Source organism: Apostichopus japonicus, chromosome 15 (assembly GCF_037975245.1).
Source record: "Apostichopus japonicus isolate 1M-3 chromosome 15, ASM3797524v1, whole genome shotgun sequence".
Lineage (NCBI taxonomy): Eukaryota > Metazoa > Echinodermata > Holothuroidea > Aspidochirotida > Stichopodidae > Apostichopus > Apostichopus japonicus.
In genome coordinates, this window is record NC_092575.1 from 26,438,232 (window position 1) to 26,455,801 (window position 17,570).

A 17,570-nucleotide genomic window follows, 5' to 3' on the forward strand; every position below is an offset into this window, starting at 1 on the left:
ATCTCTATAGGGATTGGAATATCTTGTTTGTATGAGCTTCATTTCAACATCTTTATCGGGATTGGAATATCGTGTTTGTATGGTTCCCAAAATTCACATCTTTATCAGGATTGGAATATCTTGTTTGTATGGTTTTCATAAGTTACATCTTTATCAGGATTGCAATATCTTGTTTGTAAGGTCTTCCTAATTTACATCTTTGTTGGGATTGGAATATCTTGTTTGTATGGTCTTCGTTAGTTACATCTTTATCGGGATTGCAATATCTTGTTTGTATGGTCTTCATGATTTACATCTTTATCGGGATTTGATTATCTTGTTTGTATAATCTTCGTTAGTTACATCTTTATCGGGATTTGAATATCTTGTTTGTATGGTCTTCCTAATTTACATCTTTATCGGGTTTTGAATATCTTGTTTGTATGGCCTTCGTTAGTTACATTTTTATCTGGATTTGAATATCTTGTTTGTATGGCCTTCGTTAGTTACATCTTTATCGGGATTGGAATATCTTGTTTGTATGGTCTTCATAATTTACATCTTTATCGGGATTTGATTATCTTGTTTGTATAATCTTCGTTAGTTACATCTTTATCGGGATTTGAATATCTTGTTTGTATGGTCTTCCTAATTTACATCTTTATCGGGTTTTGAATATCTTGTTTGTATGGCCTTCGTTAGTTACATCTTTATCTGGATTTGAATATCTTGTTTGTATGGCCTTCGTTAGTTACATCTTTATCGGGATTGGAATATCTTGTTTGTATGGTCTTCATAATTTACATCTTTATCGGGATTTGATTATCTTGTTTGTATAATCTTCGTTGGTTACATCTTTATCGGGTTTTGAATATCTTGTTTGTATGGCCTTCGTTAGTTACATCTTTATCTGGATTTGAATATCTTGTTTGTATGGCCTTCGTTAGTTACATCTTTATCGGGATTTGAATATCTTGTTTGTATGGTCTTCCTAATTTACATCTTTATCGGGGTTTGAATATCTTGTTTGTATGGCCTTCGTTAGTTACATCTTTATCTGGATTTGAATATCTTGTTTGTATGGCCTTCGTTAGTTACATCTTTATCGGGATTTGAATATCTTGTTTGTATGGTCTTCCTAATTTACATCTTTATCGGGTTTTGAATATCTTGTTTGTATGGCCTTCGTTAGTTACATCTTTATCGGGATTGGAATATCTTGTTTGTATAATCTTCACTAATTTACATGTTTATCGGGATTGGAATATTTTGTTTGTATATATGGTCTTCATAAATTACATCTTTATAACGTTTGGAATATCTTGTTTGTATGGTCTTCGTTAGTTACATCTTTATAACGTTTGGAATATCTTGTTTGTATGGTCTTCATAATTTACATCTTTATCGGGATTTGATTATCTTGTTTGTATAATCTTCGTTAGTTACATCTTTATCGGGACTGGAATATCTTGTTTGTATAATCTTCACTAATTTACATCTTTATCGGGATTGGAATATCTTGTTTGTATGGTTTTCATAAGTTACATCTTTATCGGGATTGCAATATCTTGTTTGTAAGGTCTTCCTAATTTACATCTTTGTTGGGATTGGAATATCTTGTTTGTATGGTCTTCGTTAGTTACATCTTTATAACGTTTGGAATATCTTGTTTGTATGGTCTTCATAATTTACATCTTTATCGGGATTTGATTATCATGTTTGTATTATCTTCGTTAGTTACATCTTTATCGGGATTTGAATATCTTGTTTGTATGGTCTTCCTAATTTACATCTTTATCGGGTTTTGAATATCTTGTTTGTATGGCTTTTGTTAGTTACATCTTTATCGGGATTGGAATATCTTGTTTGTATAATCTTCACTAATTTACATCTTTATCGGGATTGGAATATTTTGTTTGTATATATGGTCTTCATAAATTACATCTTTATAACGTTTGGAATATCTTGTTTGTATGGTCTTCATAAGTTGTAACGATATTTGTTGTCACACGTGTACATGGTTACAACTGCAAGTGTAAAACTGCTCTTTTTCCCCCTTCTTTTTCTTGGTTTAAGGTCCTTGTTTCTTCAGGTTTTGCTTTTGTCATCACACTTTGGCATTGTGACGTCAGAATGCGAAGATGGTACGTGTAAAGAAACGCGAGATATGGACCTTGCTGGTAAATCATGTTCACAACTTAATCAATATATTGTTTATTAACGCCTAATGTGAGATGTTCATTGGGGAGCAGGATTGCGGTGAAGAAGGATGGTCTTATAGCTATACTTTGCAACACGCATGCGCAACGTTGTATGCACTATTATAGTTTAAGCATGTACCAAGGAATGCCTTTTAAATGATGAAAATCGGATAGCCGCATTTGGCAGCAAAGCCCCCGTAGCATAACCAAATATTTCTCAAAGGGAAGGGTGTCTCCTGCCCATAGACTCATCTCCCTAGATCCCTCCCAGGACGTTTCGAACTCCGACTACGGGCCTGCGAATGAAAGAGAAAGGTGAAGAGAGGTGGAGAGAGAGGTCAGGGGCGGGAGAAAAAGTGAAATAAAGTAAACTAAATTATCGTGGGAGAGGGATTCTTTATCAATGTAGGACCGCCATGCTCATTTACAGTCCCTGCAGTAGCAAGTCCACTAAAGATAAGCCAAGGATCCAATAGTGATTCAATAAGATATACCCAGATGAGACTTTTAGTCGGCTAATCTAATATATATTCATCCGATTGTCGTTTCATTGAATGTTATTTGTTATACTTCTTTGTCACAGAAGAAGAGAACATTGCCGATCGCTACCTTCGACGATCGAACGAGTTGCTCGCTGGTTTTTCCAAAGATCTGACGGAAGAAAAACGTCAAAAGAGATCCGAAGGAAGTGCCGAGAACCTCGGAGATGAAATTCGAGCTTTAGAAAAGTTATATGTAAAATACCTGGATGCTCGCAATCCTATACAAAAGGAGAAGTATGTTGAAAACAATTTATATTTATATCGTGTTTCATTCTCCTCTTCGGTATCTAGGTGGGGGGGGGCGGGTCGGGTATTAACAATGACGTCATCGTTTCTTTGTCTCTGTTGGTCTCATGATAAATGCATTCACGACTATAGGCTTTTTTTTTGTCTTCTGGAGTTTCTGAGTTTAGATATACTTTTGGCGTTCCATAGACAAACAGGAGGACGGCGGGACCGAAATTTAATAAATGTCCCGCTAATAGCATCGAAACTAGCAGACGTTATCGTTATCATGTGACGACGACAGCATTATGACTTTGGCCTTAAGCTTACTTATATGTAGCGAACACAATATTCCGAGTATATCATGATTGAACTCAGTGAAAGTAAAGACAAAAAATATTACAATCTTGGACAAGCGTCTGACCCAACTTGGTTTCCCCGGGTTCCCAAGAATCCACATCTTCACAATAATTAGTAATAAGTACGAAACCGTTTCTCTTAATTGTGTACATGAATATCATAGAGATACCCTAACAAAAAATAACCCGCAGCCCCCCCCCCCCCCCCACACACGCAAACACAACGTGATGAAGAGTTAATGAACGTCCCTAGACGGTGCTGGTGCTAGTGAAATCCTTACCCATGAGAGATTTAGTAGTTACCATGGGTTATAAATATGTCTAGATTTTTTATTTCTTCTCCCATGTCCTTTCAACATCATCGCATTACCGTGCACAGTTTTTCTCTTATTGTGATTGATGAAAAACACTGGTGATGTCTTATATCGATAGAATTCGACTACAGCTTTTGGTCTGTATAAATATATTGTGTCCAGAGTTGGGTATCATGGGGCCTAACCCAGTCGAGTGCAGGAGTACTCCATGGTACAGGAATTTGGATGGATCTTGTAACAACTTGGTGCACCCCGCATGGGGTAAGGCGAGCTATCCAATCAGAAGAAAATTCCCTGCGGATTATGATGACGGTAAGTGTTTTTGCAGGGCTGGGTTATTCTCTTTTACGCCATTAAACTACAAGAAAGCGGTAGTGTTGGGTGTTGATGGCGGGGTGGAGAGGCAGATTGGAGAAGCGGTAGAGGCAGGGGGAGGGGGGGTAATGAAGCTTCCAAAAAGTAAGGGGGGCATAACATCAGAAGGGCACTTTCTCATTCCAACCACCACTCGTTATGCTATAAACCGATACACATTGGCCATATCACTTAAATATATATGATGTGTTAGTATGCTATCAATATTATATATTGAAATTGTTTATTGTTAACCGTGCTACAAAAGAAAAATGGGATGCCATTTAAAAAAAAGCATGTACAGACTAAAAATAAATAATTAAAATAACATATAAAAATTAACAAAGGCTTAAGATATCCAAAAGAAACTTCTTCCTCAAAGGGGCACTGTTATTGCCATTAGGGCACATTTGCTATTTTGGAGAAAAAGTGTGTGTGGGGGGGGGGCACGTTCCCCTAGTGCCACCCGGCTCCTACCCCCTGGGTAGGGGGAGGGGATATTAATAGGAGTGGACACGGTGAGACTCGTTTTAGAACTGGTCACTCAATCATGTTAGTACCACATTGCAAGTTGATAGAAAGTAGTCATAAAAAGAATATCTTGAGATATCCTTCAAAATTCATTTTTCTCAGTAAGGTAATAGTCTTACATTGATCTAGCTATAATTCGAACAGATTACGAAGGTATTCATATGGGCAATTTACGTTAACATTTATCTGTGTATAATTATATAGTTTCATTATGCAGAAAGGGAAGCCCACGTATTGGTATCATGCACCTATTATATATGACATTTTGTCTAGGCTAAGTGTTCCCACACAGACGTGGATCCATTGGGGGGGGGGGGAGGTGGGGTGTACAAACCTCCCCTTTTCAACCCCCTTGCATACCACACCTCCCCCTTTGCGATCCCCCTTGCTTACCCAAATAGAAGTAGTTATAAGCACAATCTTGCGCGTAGACCTAATTATAGACCTTACTTATGACCTAACTATGCCTCGAAATGCACCATTTCACTTCTATTTCTTTTAAAAATCTGGTGGCGGTCCTTCAGAACCCCCCCCTCTACATGGGAGTCGGTTGGCCACACCCTCATCATTTTTGTGTAAATCTTACATCCGCCACCTGACATGTATTTGTGTCAATAAGCAAGATACTGATAAGACCCTAGAATGGGAATTTCTTTTGTCACATTAATAACAACAAGCGCAAGAAAAGGCTTCTCTTTTAGTTCACTTGTCTTTACGAAAAGCGGGAGAGTATTACCTAAAAAAATAAAATAAATAAAACCCCAACCAATTATATATTAAAGACTCAGAAAGCATCCACGATAGATTAAAGTATTGTCGGTTTTATTTTTTTAAATAATTTTTATCTTGTAGGCAGTTGTTGATACATATTGTGAAGGACAAGGAGTGTATACATATCCCAAAGTAACCTTTCATATAGATAAGTTTACAAGTATTATTTTATATCACAGGTAATTCGAATCCATACTCAGGGTAAAACCCTATTAAATGTTGATCGTACTATGGTTAAAGGTAAAAGACAGGTTGTTAACCCGTATACTCTAGAACTAATTCTAAATAACAACTCTTCTTGTTCGGCCAACAGTTTTTTTTTTAAAGCAAGACCATATAGAAATGTCTTATTACTATATTTATAAAACAAAAGTCGCAAAATAATCAATAATTGTAATCTATAGCATAATTGATAAATCTGTTCCAAGGACTTTTGTTTGTATCAATGGTATTGTGTCGAATTTTGTTTCTCAATATTGAATTAACGGTATAATTGTTTTTCTGTTATGAGTTTGGTATCAATTAAAAACCACCTAGTTTGGACTAGACTGTGGTAACATCTATGAAGGTGTTAATAGCGAAGGCCCCTGATTAATAATCGGATATGAAAGTGTGGTATACGCATTATAACGAAGAATCCATTTTGTCACTAATCCTGTAACAATAAGCGGCAAGAAAAACTTATTCGTGTGTGTGCGAGGACAACCGTGCTCTTAAAGGGAGACTTCGGTGTTAGACAATGTAACACTTGCGTGTACAAGAGGAAAAAACATATTCCACACCGATAGTTGGAAGCCCCGTCTCAATACATTATCCCTAACTCAGGATATGGGTGATTTGCATGGAACCTATTTGGACCCCATTACAGGGGGTCTGTAATGTCATAACTTCCAATATTTCTTCAAAAAGGTTGACATTCCTATTATAATCTTCTTGTTGATTTATCCTTGAAAATCTGATATATTTTGGAATATTTCTCAGTTTAGCTCTCAAGATCCTCTGTGTTTAGAAATTCATCAAAACAAACATTTTGCGTATAGAAATATTATTTTAATCTGTGATTAAGAGAGTTAATCGTTATAAAAGAACAACAAAAAATTTCAAGCTGTATATTTGGTCATAAAAATACATAAAGATATGGTTTTGACCTACCTATTGATATTAATTCCAGCATTCCCCTCCCTACCTTTTTTCCCTTTAAAGGGGTGAACGATAATATTTAGGTGGCGGGAAAGGGTTATTCACACGAAAGATGGAAACTGTTGACGTGGAACGGTGGATTTAAACCGCAATGAAGTCCCGACGTCCCTGTTAGCATTGTGACATTAATAGCTCAACTAAACAGCAAATCACGTATATAGTAAAATTGAAAGATGGATATTAACTGTTCAGCAGCTAATGCTTATGCATACAAAACTTGCATATGCATACAATACTTGCATATGCATACAATACTTGCATATGCATACAATACTTGCATATGCATACAATACTTGCATATGCATACAATACTTGCATATGCATACAATACTTGCATATGCATACAATACTTGCATATGCATACAATACTTGCATATGCATACAGTTCTTGCATATACTACTTTCCCATACTTGATTTCAACAGATGTGTCTGAATTTTGCTTACGACGCCCTGGGAATCCCGGACCAAGGAATCGTTTACCGACCGCCAGAGAAGTTGTTATCGCGGTGACTGGGTCCGATTTGATCTTTAATCCAGTCAACCCTTCTCAATTGGTCATGCATTTTGGACAGTTTATAGACCACGATCTCGTCCATGTTCCGGTAGAAAATGGTAAAATAGAAGAAACAAAATGTTATAAAAAATTATGATCAATATAGGAATAGTTGCTATAGCTCTTCATTGTTACCCGTTCTGGTTTGAAGAAATTTATTCCGCAAATTAGTGAGCAGAATGAAATGGTAAAATTCCTTCTTTTTTTTCGTTCTGTCAGCTGTGCGGTTGTTTGATAAGTGTTTGTTTTTCACAGTTTTATTTCATTCCGTTACAGTGGTCCTGAAGAGACATTGCGTGTTATTATCACATGACAATGCGACACATTTATATATATATATATATATATATATATATATATATATATATATATATATATATATATATATATATATGTTGTCGAGTTGATGAGTTACGCTAACGTTACATCTCGACAAAAATTATCAACTTGTCGAGCTACTGACTCAACGTTGCACTTGACAACACTCGAAGACACGTCGAAAATATGAGTTAAGTCAAAGTCGACAAGGATCAGCGACGATGATACTATATTTGTGCGAAAATGATCAAATTGACGAGTTATTACGTTACTTGCATGACAACACTTCCAATATCTCTCGCATTTTTATCGTCTTGTTGTGCATGTTATACTAACACAGTAATTATACAACCCGTATGTCCCTTCATGACCACCGTATTTCATCTATTAAGTCGAAGGACCTCTCCTCGGGTATTACATCAGGGGCGTCGGAGCCGGTACGGCAGGTCCGGCGAACGCCGGACCAATATTCACGGCGCCAAAAAAAAAGGAAAAAAGTAGGACTAAGAAAAAAAATGGCAAAAAATAAAGAACCAAAATGAAACAAGCAAGTAGGCTAAATGTGACTACTCTGGCATGGCAGGGGTCTTGTTTTCCAGCTCGGGAAGTGCCATTTCCTGCAATCTGGGAGGCATTTTTTTCAAAATTTTCTTCATTACGCTACGCGCCAACCATGGTGGCGCGTAGCGTAGTTTTACCTACCAAACGTCCCCCCGATAATTATGATAGATGGCCACACTCTGATCTGCCGTACCAATCCCAAATAGCTTCCGACGCCCCTGTACATTAGATGTACAATGAGAGATAAAGTTACACGAACATAAATAACTCTTGTCAATTCGGTGGTATCGTTTGTCAATGTTCAACAACATTATAGACAATTTCTTGAGTAAGCAAACACCTGTTTTGTATATAAGTAAAATGTGATTGCTCTACGATTCTGTTCTTCAAGTTATTATATAATTATATTCGTACTCAAATTAGCAAATTCCACATTCTCCGAATTTCCGATTACGCTTTAAAAAAACAATAATAATAATAAAAAAAAAAATTGAGTACAAATTAGTACTAATCACCGTGAAAATATAGCCGTTTTACTTAGTAGTACCCTAAATTCCTTCAACTACCTTTATAACTTCTCAAATAGGATCTGTTATAAACTTACCGTTTAGAAACAACAATGCAGCAACAACTAGAACAACAACAAAACCTGATTCAATCAAATTTTCATATCATTCAAAATGGAGCCAAATCTATTGCGGTAACTACAATAACGCTTGTCAGTGTGGGTGCTATTTTTATTGTTGTAGGATAACTTACCTTTATTTAAATAACTACATGTTAATAGAAGTTACAGCAGTCGAACAATATTAATAAGAATGATATCACATTTTTCTGGACGACTTGTTTTTATCTAAAAACTAAATGATCACAAATTTGGTACATGAATTTGGTTGTTTATTTAGTCCTGCTACGTGAGATGTGTTTCTTCATGATGACGTCATATATTGTCAACGAGCAAAATTTCAATCGGACTTTAAATGGAGGTTTCCAAGCAAATAAAATATAAAAACTATAAAATAAAAAAAAATCCCGGTAAGCATTCTGTTTCTTCAGAGGAGAACTTGTGTAATTAACATATTCGATCATATTATTATATATATTCAATTTTAATAGTTTTTCTTTGAATTTTCGCATGGCAGTTTCATGCAAAGGTTGTAGAGAAACTGAAGTTTGTTTCCCCATTGGAGTTCCAAGGAATGATCCCGTTTTTGCTGAACTTCAATGCTTGGATTTCCGGAGGTCGCGACCATTTTTGGACGCAAATTGTAACGTCGAGACAAGAAGTCAAGAAAATCAATTAACGTCTTACCTGGATTCTTCGAATGTCTACGGATCAAGTGATGAAGACGGTGAAGAGTTAAGGGACACGGCTAAAGGTAAACAACAAATAAACAAACAAATCAACAAAAACAGATTAAATAAACAGAATCCGTCGTAACCACACTGTCCGTAGGTCTTGGTTCATCATATTGGTTGAGCCGTCGAGCCCTCCCCCCGTGCGGTCATTCTGAATATTCTCAGAAATACTAGACACGGCGGTCTGAGGAAGGTCAGTAATGCTATTCTTACATGGAACGCTAAGAGGTCAGATGATCCTTTGGAAGATATGTCAATGACGCACATGATAGTACCTGGTGTAAATGAACACTTCGTTGTTATGTGATGTGTGCACAACCACTATAGGTTCACAGATAAGAGATTGGTTTCCGAACACTTCAAAAGATATTAGCTGATATTTGACATTTCAGGAATACACGGTCCCAACACACCTTCCCCTCAAACATATCAAACTCGCCTATAAAAGACACAAATTATATGGTTTGTGTAGTCTATCATGTATTTTCTTTTTTCGACACTAATGTCACACGCCCATTACAAGAAGGTGTATATGCTTACATCATCAACATAACAATAAGCATTATGGACAATATGGATTCACAACAAGATTATTTATATGAGAGCAATTCACCATTAAGTGTGAACGAATTTAACGTTCAATACATTTGTAAGGAGACTCTAAAGCAAAACCATCATTATTGATATTTGTGATAGCGATATTACCGACATCCCCCACCACTTCCCTCAACATCTAAGAAATATCTTTATTCAATTTTGTGAGGTATCACAGATTAAATGTTCCTTCGCTGAAGGCTGAAGACTTAATCAAGTCAAATATATGACATAATCGAGCCACACGTGCTTCAATTTCGGAAGTTTTCCATTAACTTGTTTTGCCATTTTGTTTTTTCTTCTTTAAATAAAAGTGGGTTTTACAACAGTTGGATCTAAATTATCATTAGCTGCTTACAAGACCTAATGATGGCGCCATATGTTTACATCGTGAACACTCATGTCAAGAACCTTTACCTTGAAAATATGAAACAGAAAGAAAAACAAAATACAAAGATAAAACACGGTGAAAGGTTTCAGATCGTAGTAACAATTAAGATTTTTAAATAGCAGTTTGTGGGAGTGGTTCTGTTATGTATTATGCCAATGGCGATAGTTGCAGTTGTGTAATCTCTTTTACGACCAATGGTCCCGTATAGTATTTGGTTGCCTCATCTACAATTGTATCTGTATTTACATTATCTTGTTTTTGCTTTCTCTGTACAGGGAAGGGACAAATGAAGGTGAACGAAGAACCTATCGATTTAGGTCATCTACCGCTCCTACCACCTGACAAGTTAAATAACGAGTGCACTACAGGAGCCGCAGTCAACCACTGCGGAAAAGGAGGTGATGTTCGGGCAGCGGAACAGCCTGGTCTGACCGCCATACATACCATACTGGTCAGGGAACATAATCGCATCGCGAAAGAACTACATAAGATGAATGGACACTGGACGGACGATCGGTTGTACCACGAAGCAAAGAGGATTGTAAATGGCATATACCAACACATTATCTTCAATGAATGGTTACCTATTATAATAGGTCCTGGACTAATGGATGCACACGCCTTAAGCGTCGGCAGACACAGTACGTACGCTGGCTACGACGATACGGTGAGTATCTCCGATAGCTATAAGATTAATAGTGATGAACAGCGCCATGCCTGACGATAGGGTCAGGTGGTATACATCACCTGGGTCAATGGTTAATTTGGTGGCACTGGAAACTTTGGAAGACTCAGTGAAAGTAGAAGATTAGAAATAGGAAGGGGTGGGGTGGTCAATGAGATGACCTTCCCCGGGCCAGACTTGACCCTCGCCCCCATTTCCTCGGATTAAAAAATATTCTATTCAATTTAAATTCCAAAGCGTGTAAATGCACGTTTTTGAGAGTGCCCGGTACGATTTTCTGAGGCAGCGTTCATAACAAGTTAGAGCTAAAACGATATGCGTCTTCACTCTGTGAGAGCTAATATACAAGAAATGGGAAATCACTTCTCGAAAAAGAAGTGATCATTATGGACACTCTAAACTCATAGTAATTTTCATTGTTTGGAATTCGGCCATGAAGAAAAATGTCGAAAGGTGTCCCATTATCAAGTCGTGATAGATTTTAATTTGGAACCATATCGAGGTCTATCTGGTCGCACAATTCTCCAAGTAAATTTGTATGGAAACAAGCAAGAGAATGTTTTAGCGTAATACAACATAAAGAGTATCAGTGCTCTTAGAATGGCGCTTCTACACTTCCGTACATAGCAAATGGGACCGTTTTGCTGCTCCTGTTACAGATCGATGCGACGATATTCAATGTTTTCGCTACAGCGGCCTTCCGGTTTGGACACAGTTTTGTTCCATCTCACTTGAAAAGGGTTGATTCCAAATTTGAAGAGATTTATACGGAGATCCCGTTACGGGAAGCTTTCTTCAATGGAACCTACGTATTCGACTTCGTAAATGGTGGCGTAGATTCTATTTTGCTTGGCATGGTAGACGAAAACCTCTTGAAAGTAGATCGACACTTCAGTGAGGATATCGTGGCTTTCCTCTTCGCAGAGGAGGGTGCAAGGTACGGTATATTTTACACAATCGATACATCTGGTTATAAAGTTGATTATTGTCGGTAAACCAGATTTGAAACCTGTTGGTGCATCATGTATAGTTCGATTACTGAGTACTTAATTGATTTTACTAAGGGAAACAGTCCTACTGCTACGGGCTACGATTTTAGCCGGACTATCGTTTTACTGCGACAGCGGCATTTTGGCTTCAGTAACCGGAAAGGAAAAACGAGGGCTGGGGTCATTTTTTTCCCATCACAATGAGTTTGAAAGTGGAAAAGTTTGGTGGCGGTACATGTGGTTTGAATTTTAAGCTTTATTCTGATAAGGAACTTGTCCATTACTTTTTCTTCTCTCTAAACATATTTACTGAATTTTTCGTTTGCTTAAGCTGCCAGAGGTGGCGATTTTCTTTTGGTAACGCAGTCCTACAAGTTATTTAATTCTTAGAGGGGTGGAGGGGGAGATGGACATCACATTTTAGATCTGACTCGGCTGAAAGGTGAAAGCGTGTACAGAACTATAAATTACAACGCATCATTATCTACCTACTGTCTGAATGGGCAAATCCAGGATTTAAAAAAAAGAGAGGGAGAGCGGGGGGGGGGGGGGCGCGGGGGAGCTGCATTAGTAACTGCTTTTCATTATTTTTGTGTTGGGCTGAGGGGGGAGAAGAAGTATGGGGAGGGGTGCACCCAACACCCCTGGATTCGCAACTGGTCAATATACGGTAATTCACATGGCCTCACAAAGTTCTTCTCTGAAATCTAGCGAATGCAAAGTTAGATGATAAAAAATTTCTTTGCAGTTTTTTGTTCACTTATGTTATCCAATATATATGAAATTCTTTCTGTAGTGAGTTAAGGAGAAAGCCGGAGGGAGGGGGTGGGGGATGGATAAATGTGTGTCGGTTGGAGGGGTGGAGAGCGGGGGATCTGATACTAAGTCAAAACACATGCATTTACTGATAACTTGACCAGGTATAACTGGTCTGTGTCTCATCTCATCTTTTATCCGTTACAGTTTCGGAATGGATCTAGTATCACTGAATATTCAAAGAGGTCGAGACCATGGATTGCCATCTTATGCTGAAATTTTCAATTTCTGTCATGGCTATGAACTGACTTCTTTGCATGGTATGACATATACAGATGTCGACACTATTAAACGATTCAGAGATGTATATGAGTAAGTATGATTAGTTTGAATATGCAATAAGTGTTTCATGAACTATAGCATAATTATCCAATGATATAGGTTTGGCTATTGTGCATTTGTGACATATAACTTGTGCCACCAATATATATATATATATATATATATATATATATATATATATATATATATATATATATATATATATATATATATATATATATAACCCCCCCCCCCCCCCAATAAACAACCCATCGTGACACGTTAATATGAAGTTCATAAACAGTGTCAGTCTTTGAAAACAGATTTAGTCCCTACACTTATACACGTAATCTAGCATGGTTAACCTATACATGTACTCGGCCACGTGGGATTCGTACTCGTAACCGTAATTTGGGCATTTTTAATACCGTATGTCTTTATGTTAGATCCTCCTGCAACCAGGAACTCGCGAAGAAGCCTCCATGGCTTATCCAATCGCAAGCTGACCGAAGTCAGTCTCTTAGATTCATATTTAACGTCCATGATTATGAATTTTCAATTGTCAACAAGTCTGTAACTGGACGACATACATTAATCTGGAAGTGACTCGAACCAGGGACCTTGTGATTGGAAGGCACCGGCGTTAACCACTGAGCTAACATTCCAATATAGTAACTAAAAGGAACTAATTCTAAATGCCTTACTCGTTCTCGTGATTAGAGCCCTGTACTCGAATTCAGATACCAAGGGGAATTCTACTTGTACTCACGCGACTCATGTTGTTGTACTCACGGTACCCAAGCTGTTGTACTCGTTCTACAAAGTCTGCTAACATGTATACAATAACTGTAATGATTTTACGTGATATAGTGTAAGATACATACAGCCGTATTTTAATTATAGAAAAACAATTTTTTTAAAACCCTTATCTGTCCTTGTTATCATTTGAGAACATTACTTCTCTTCAAACCACAAACTGGTAAATAGGTATATGACGTCATCTCCACAATATGATCTCTCATTGGACAGCTATGTGAATATCATTAAAAAGCACATTAGAGTTGGTCTCAGAGTTAGGCACGCTAACAGTTGTTAAAAGTTTATAACAAGTTACTTTCAAGTAGTCGGTTCTCCATATTATTTTCAATTATAGTCATCTGCATGTCAAAACAATTCAACATATGCTTTTTGAAATTTGAGCATTATAGTGACCATCAAATGACTATCTAGCATATTTGTGATATGCTAGATGCACCAAGGAGACAAACGACAGATATATTTTGTTTTTGACCAGATGGCGTGCACACGATTTCTTAAATAGGGAAGGGGGAAAATTCAAAACTTTTCCCTACTGATTAAAGTATGGGCTGAACGTTTGTTGCCATAGGTGTGCGAAGGATTTTATTAAGGCGGGGCTGCACTTGAGTTATTGTAGCCAACCCTTCTATATGTGCTTTGGAAGTCCTGACCCATAAGAATAATTAAAGGTTTAAACGTCAAATGGTGCATTTTGAGGGCATCTATAGGTCTATGGGCCAGTACTGGAGTTCTAAACGCAAGATTGTACTAATACATAATAATTAACTCCAAACCTTCACCGAGTAAGTTAAGTATTAATATGAATATCTATGGAAGGGTCAGATGTGAATGAAGTATTTTACAAAGAGAGGGGTGCTGCCGTTGGGTCGATGAGGCCAACTCCCATGTATATTGAGTGGATGTCTCCACCGAATTAGTTGTTTATGTTTCTTTTCGCCGCAATTTTGTTTGATTCAAGTCGTGTAGAGGATATTGATCCATTCATCGGCATGGTTACCGAAGAGCCAATCCGAGGCGCTGCAGTCGGTCCTACAGCAGGTTGTATCATCGCTCACCAGTTCTATGCCTTGAAATATGGCGATCGCTTCTGGTATGAGAATACAGAAGGACTTCAAGCTTTCACAGACAGTAAGTGTAAAAAGTTTAGTATCTTTAGATTGGATATTGATAAGTCTTCTTGTATCCCGCAGAGAAAAAGAAGCTGCTTAGCGCCACCATTCCCACTTCCCAACCCACAGACACAGGAAGTTTTGAATTGTAGAGAATGTCGTTACATCAAAGACATGTATACCGTACACTCAAAGGGCATGTGTATGTGTTGCACGCGCGCGCGTGTGTACAATCTCCATGGAAACTGTACGCTATGTTCCAAGATGGATGATATAGAGGTCAAGCAGGATGCATTGGCCGGATCATTTGCTCGATAGTTGGTTTCTTATTGTTTTGTTTAGTATTTTATCATTATTATTATTATTATTAGTAGTAGTAATTACAATTTTTGTAATTATCATCGAAACGTAAGAAAAGTATAAAGATGAATAATAATAAAAAGAAACCCTCTTACTAAATTTTCGTATTATTGTGTGTTTTGTTCATTACTCTGAATCCATAGTTCTACTCATAAATGACTTTCTGATAGTTTTGGTGATCTGAATTTTTAGCTTTGTTAATTTTGTCTTTTCTTTCTTTATAGGACAGCTCAGGGAAATTCAGCTGGCCAGCTACGCACGCCTCTTGTGTGATAATTTAGCCAACACAGAAACCGTACAACCTTATGCCTTCATGATGCCTCAGAGTTCACCTACACCGTCAGTTTACACTTACAATAAACCGTTTGCATGCAAAATATTGCTTGTTTATGCCAAAATGAGGGGTGGGAGAGGAAGGGGGGGGGGAGAGGATGGTGGGTTATGCATAAACATATACATTTTTATTGATATTATCAAGTAATGAACATTCATTAAGGCTGTAAGAACCTACGGTTAGGCCGCGTAAATCTATAGGAAATACTAATAACAAAATCATGCAAATAATAATGATAATAATACTACTACTAATAATAATGATAATACAAATAATAATAATAATAATAATAAATATGATGACGATATCATGATTATTTTTGCCACATGGATGTGTCAGTGCTCTTACTTCCTTATGCCTCTTCTTAACTCTTTTATATTAAAACTATAGGCTAACCACGTGATCAAGATGATACATATATTGCTACCCTTTTTTTTTAGGATTTTGTGGAAACGTACAAATAGTTTGCATTACCCTTCATACAATAAGTATTTTGTTTTTTAATTACCAGTGTAAGAAAAACATAAACAGCACCAAATGTATATAATACAAGCTTGGTATGTATATTCGGTTAATTGTTTTACTGTACCGTACTGTTGCATTCAACATCTTGTGCCGCTATTCATCTGCAGTAGAATTGCAGGCTCAAATGCTTCAATGTGTTCTGCATTTAGTCAAAGTGGTTTAAAAATAACAATCAAAACGAGGTGAATTCTAGTTTTTGGCTGAGATCATGTGTAATATCTGTTCACTTTAGATCGCTCAACCTTTAACCTTTAACCTGAGCATGTGTAGTATCTATATATTCCCCTACCGACGGACTCGTTATGCTCACTAGACGTAACACCACCATTTTCATACGGGTGCAGTCCCGATATTAGAATAATGGCGTTCAGAGTAGGATCATGTTGTTGGGGTTTTCGTACTCAGGTTCTAGCTTGGGAGACTTCCCTTAAAACAAGTATCCCCAATTTCATAATGTATTCTATTTTTTTTAACGATGTTAAACATTTATATAATTTAATCCTCATTTATTTTGTATTAAATTGATACTATAGTATTAGGAAAATAACAATTGTCTCTTTTCATCTCTCTGTGCAGACGTTATGATTCATTCGTCGAATTCAGCCGCAGGGAGAAATATCCTCTGGAAGATGGCCGACTACCGGGTCTGAGTAACCAGAGGGTGTCCTGTTCGGATTATCAAGCGATTCCAAGACTAAATCTGAATGAGTGGCGTGATATGATATATACGTGATCATGTACAGTCGGAAATAAAATGTTTAGCATAGCAAACAAACAAAACAACATACTGTCGTTTTCTAACCATTTTATTGTTATATTTGGAAGAACCATTGAAAAATTAACACATTCATGAACTCGCGAAACGATCACACACAAACATGCAAACACACCTACAGGACGTAAGGTGGTTTATGGGCATGAAACTTGCGGCTATCATTATGGGACCATAATTACTATGATAACAAAGACTTCAAATTTCGCATTGGCAATGACCTTTCTATCCTCAATTAAGTTAGATATTAATTATGTTTTTATTTTATTTTGTTAAAGTGTTACTATATAAGACTTTCCGCATTACGTGTGGGGACTCGATCTGTACTGACTTAACACACATTGAAATTGGTTTATGAGGACTTCACTTGAAGTTATGTTATTTCAAACATACTCAAATGTAACATACTTCTGTTCCATTGTCAGTATGTCCTGAGCAACGGGGGGGGGGGGAGGGGAAGGGAGGGGGAATGACGAGGAAAACAAATTAATTCATATATGACCTGTGAGTATGCCACAGACATATATGTTTGAAGATGGTATTTTCTGGATATCATTTTAAAAGCACTACTTCTAACTGTTAATGAAGAGTGATTATGTCCATTCCAGGGAGGCAGCAGGTGATATGGTAGGAAACCGGTGTGCTAC

At 37.2% G+C, this 17,570-nt stretch overlaps 1 protein-coding gene across 1 annotated transcript in view; it reads left to right on the forward strand.

The window, feature by feature from the left end:
- LOC139981420 (uncharacterized) overlaps positions 1-16,936 on the forward strand; it is a 36,309-nt gene extending 19,373 nt beyond the window's left edge. The window contains exons 17-27 of the mRNA XM_071993792.1: positions 2,056-2,159; positions 2,764-2,956; positions 3,739-3,932; positions 6,901-7,089; positions 9,052-9,288; positions 10,529-10,920; positions 11,598-11,875; positions 12,891-13,055; positions 14,782-14,951; positions 15,517-15,631; positions 16,728-16,936. Of these exons, the coding sequence (XP_071849893.1) occupies positions 2,056-2,159; positions 2,764-2,956; positions 3,739-3,932; positions 6,901-7,089; positions 9,052-9,288; positions 10,529-10,920; positions 11,598-11,875; positions 12,891-13,055; positions 14,782-14,951; positions 15,517-15,631; positions 16,728-16,884 (2,194 nt within the window). The 3' untranslated portion in view covers positions 16,885-16,936. The remainder of the gene's footprint in view (positions 1-2,055; positions 2,160-2,763; positions 2,957-3,738; positions 3,933-6,900; positions 7,090-9,051; positions 9,289-10,528; positions 10,921-11,597; positions 11,876-12,890; positions 13,056-14,781; positions 14,952-15,516; positions 15,632-16,727) is intronic.
- Positions 16,937-17,570: the final 634 nt, after the last annotated feature.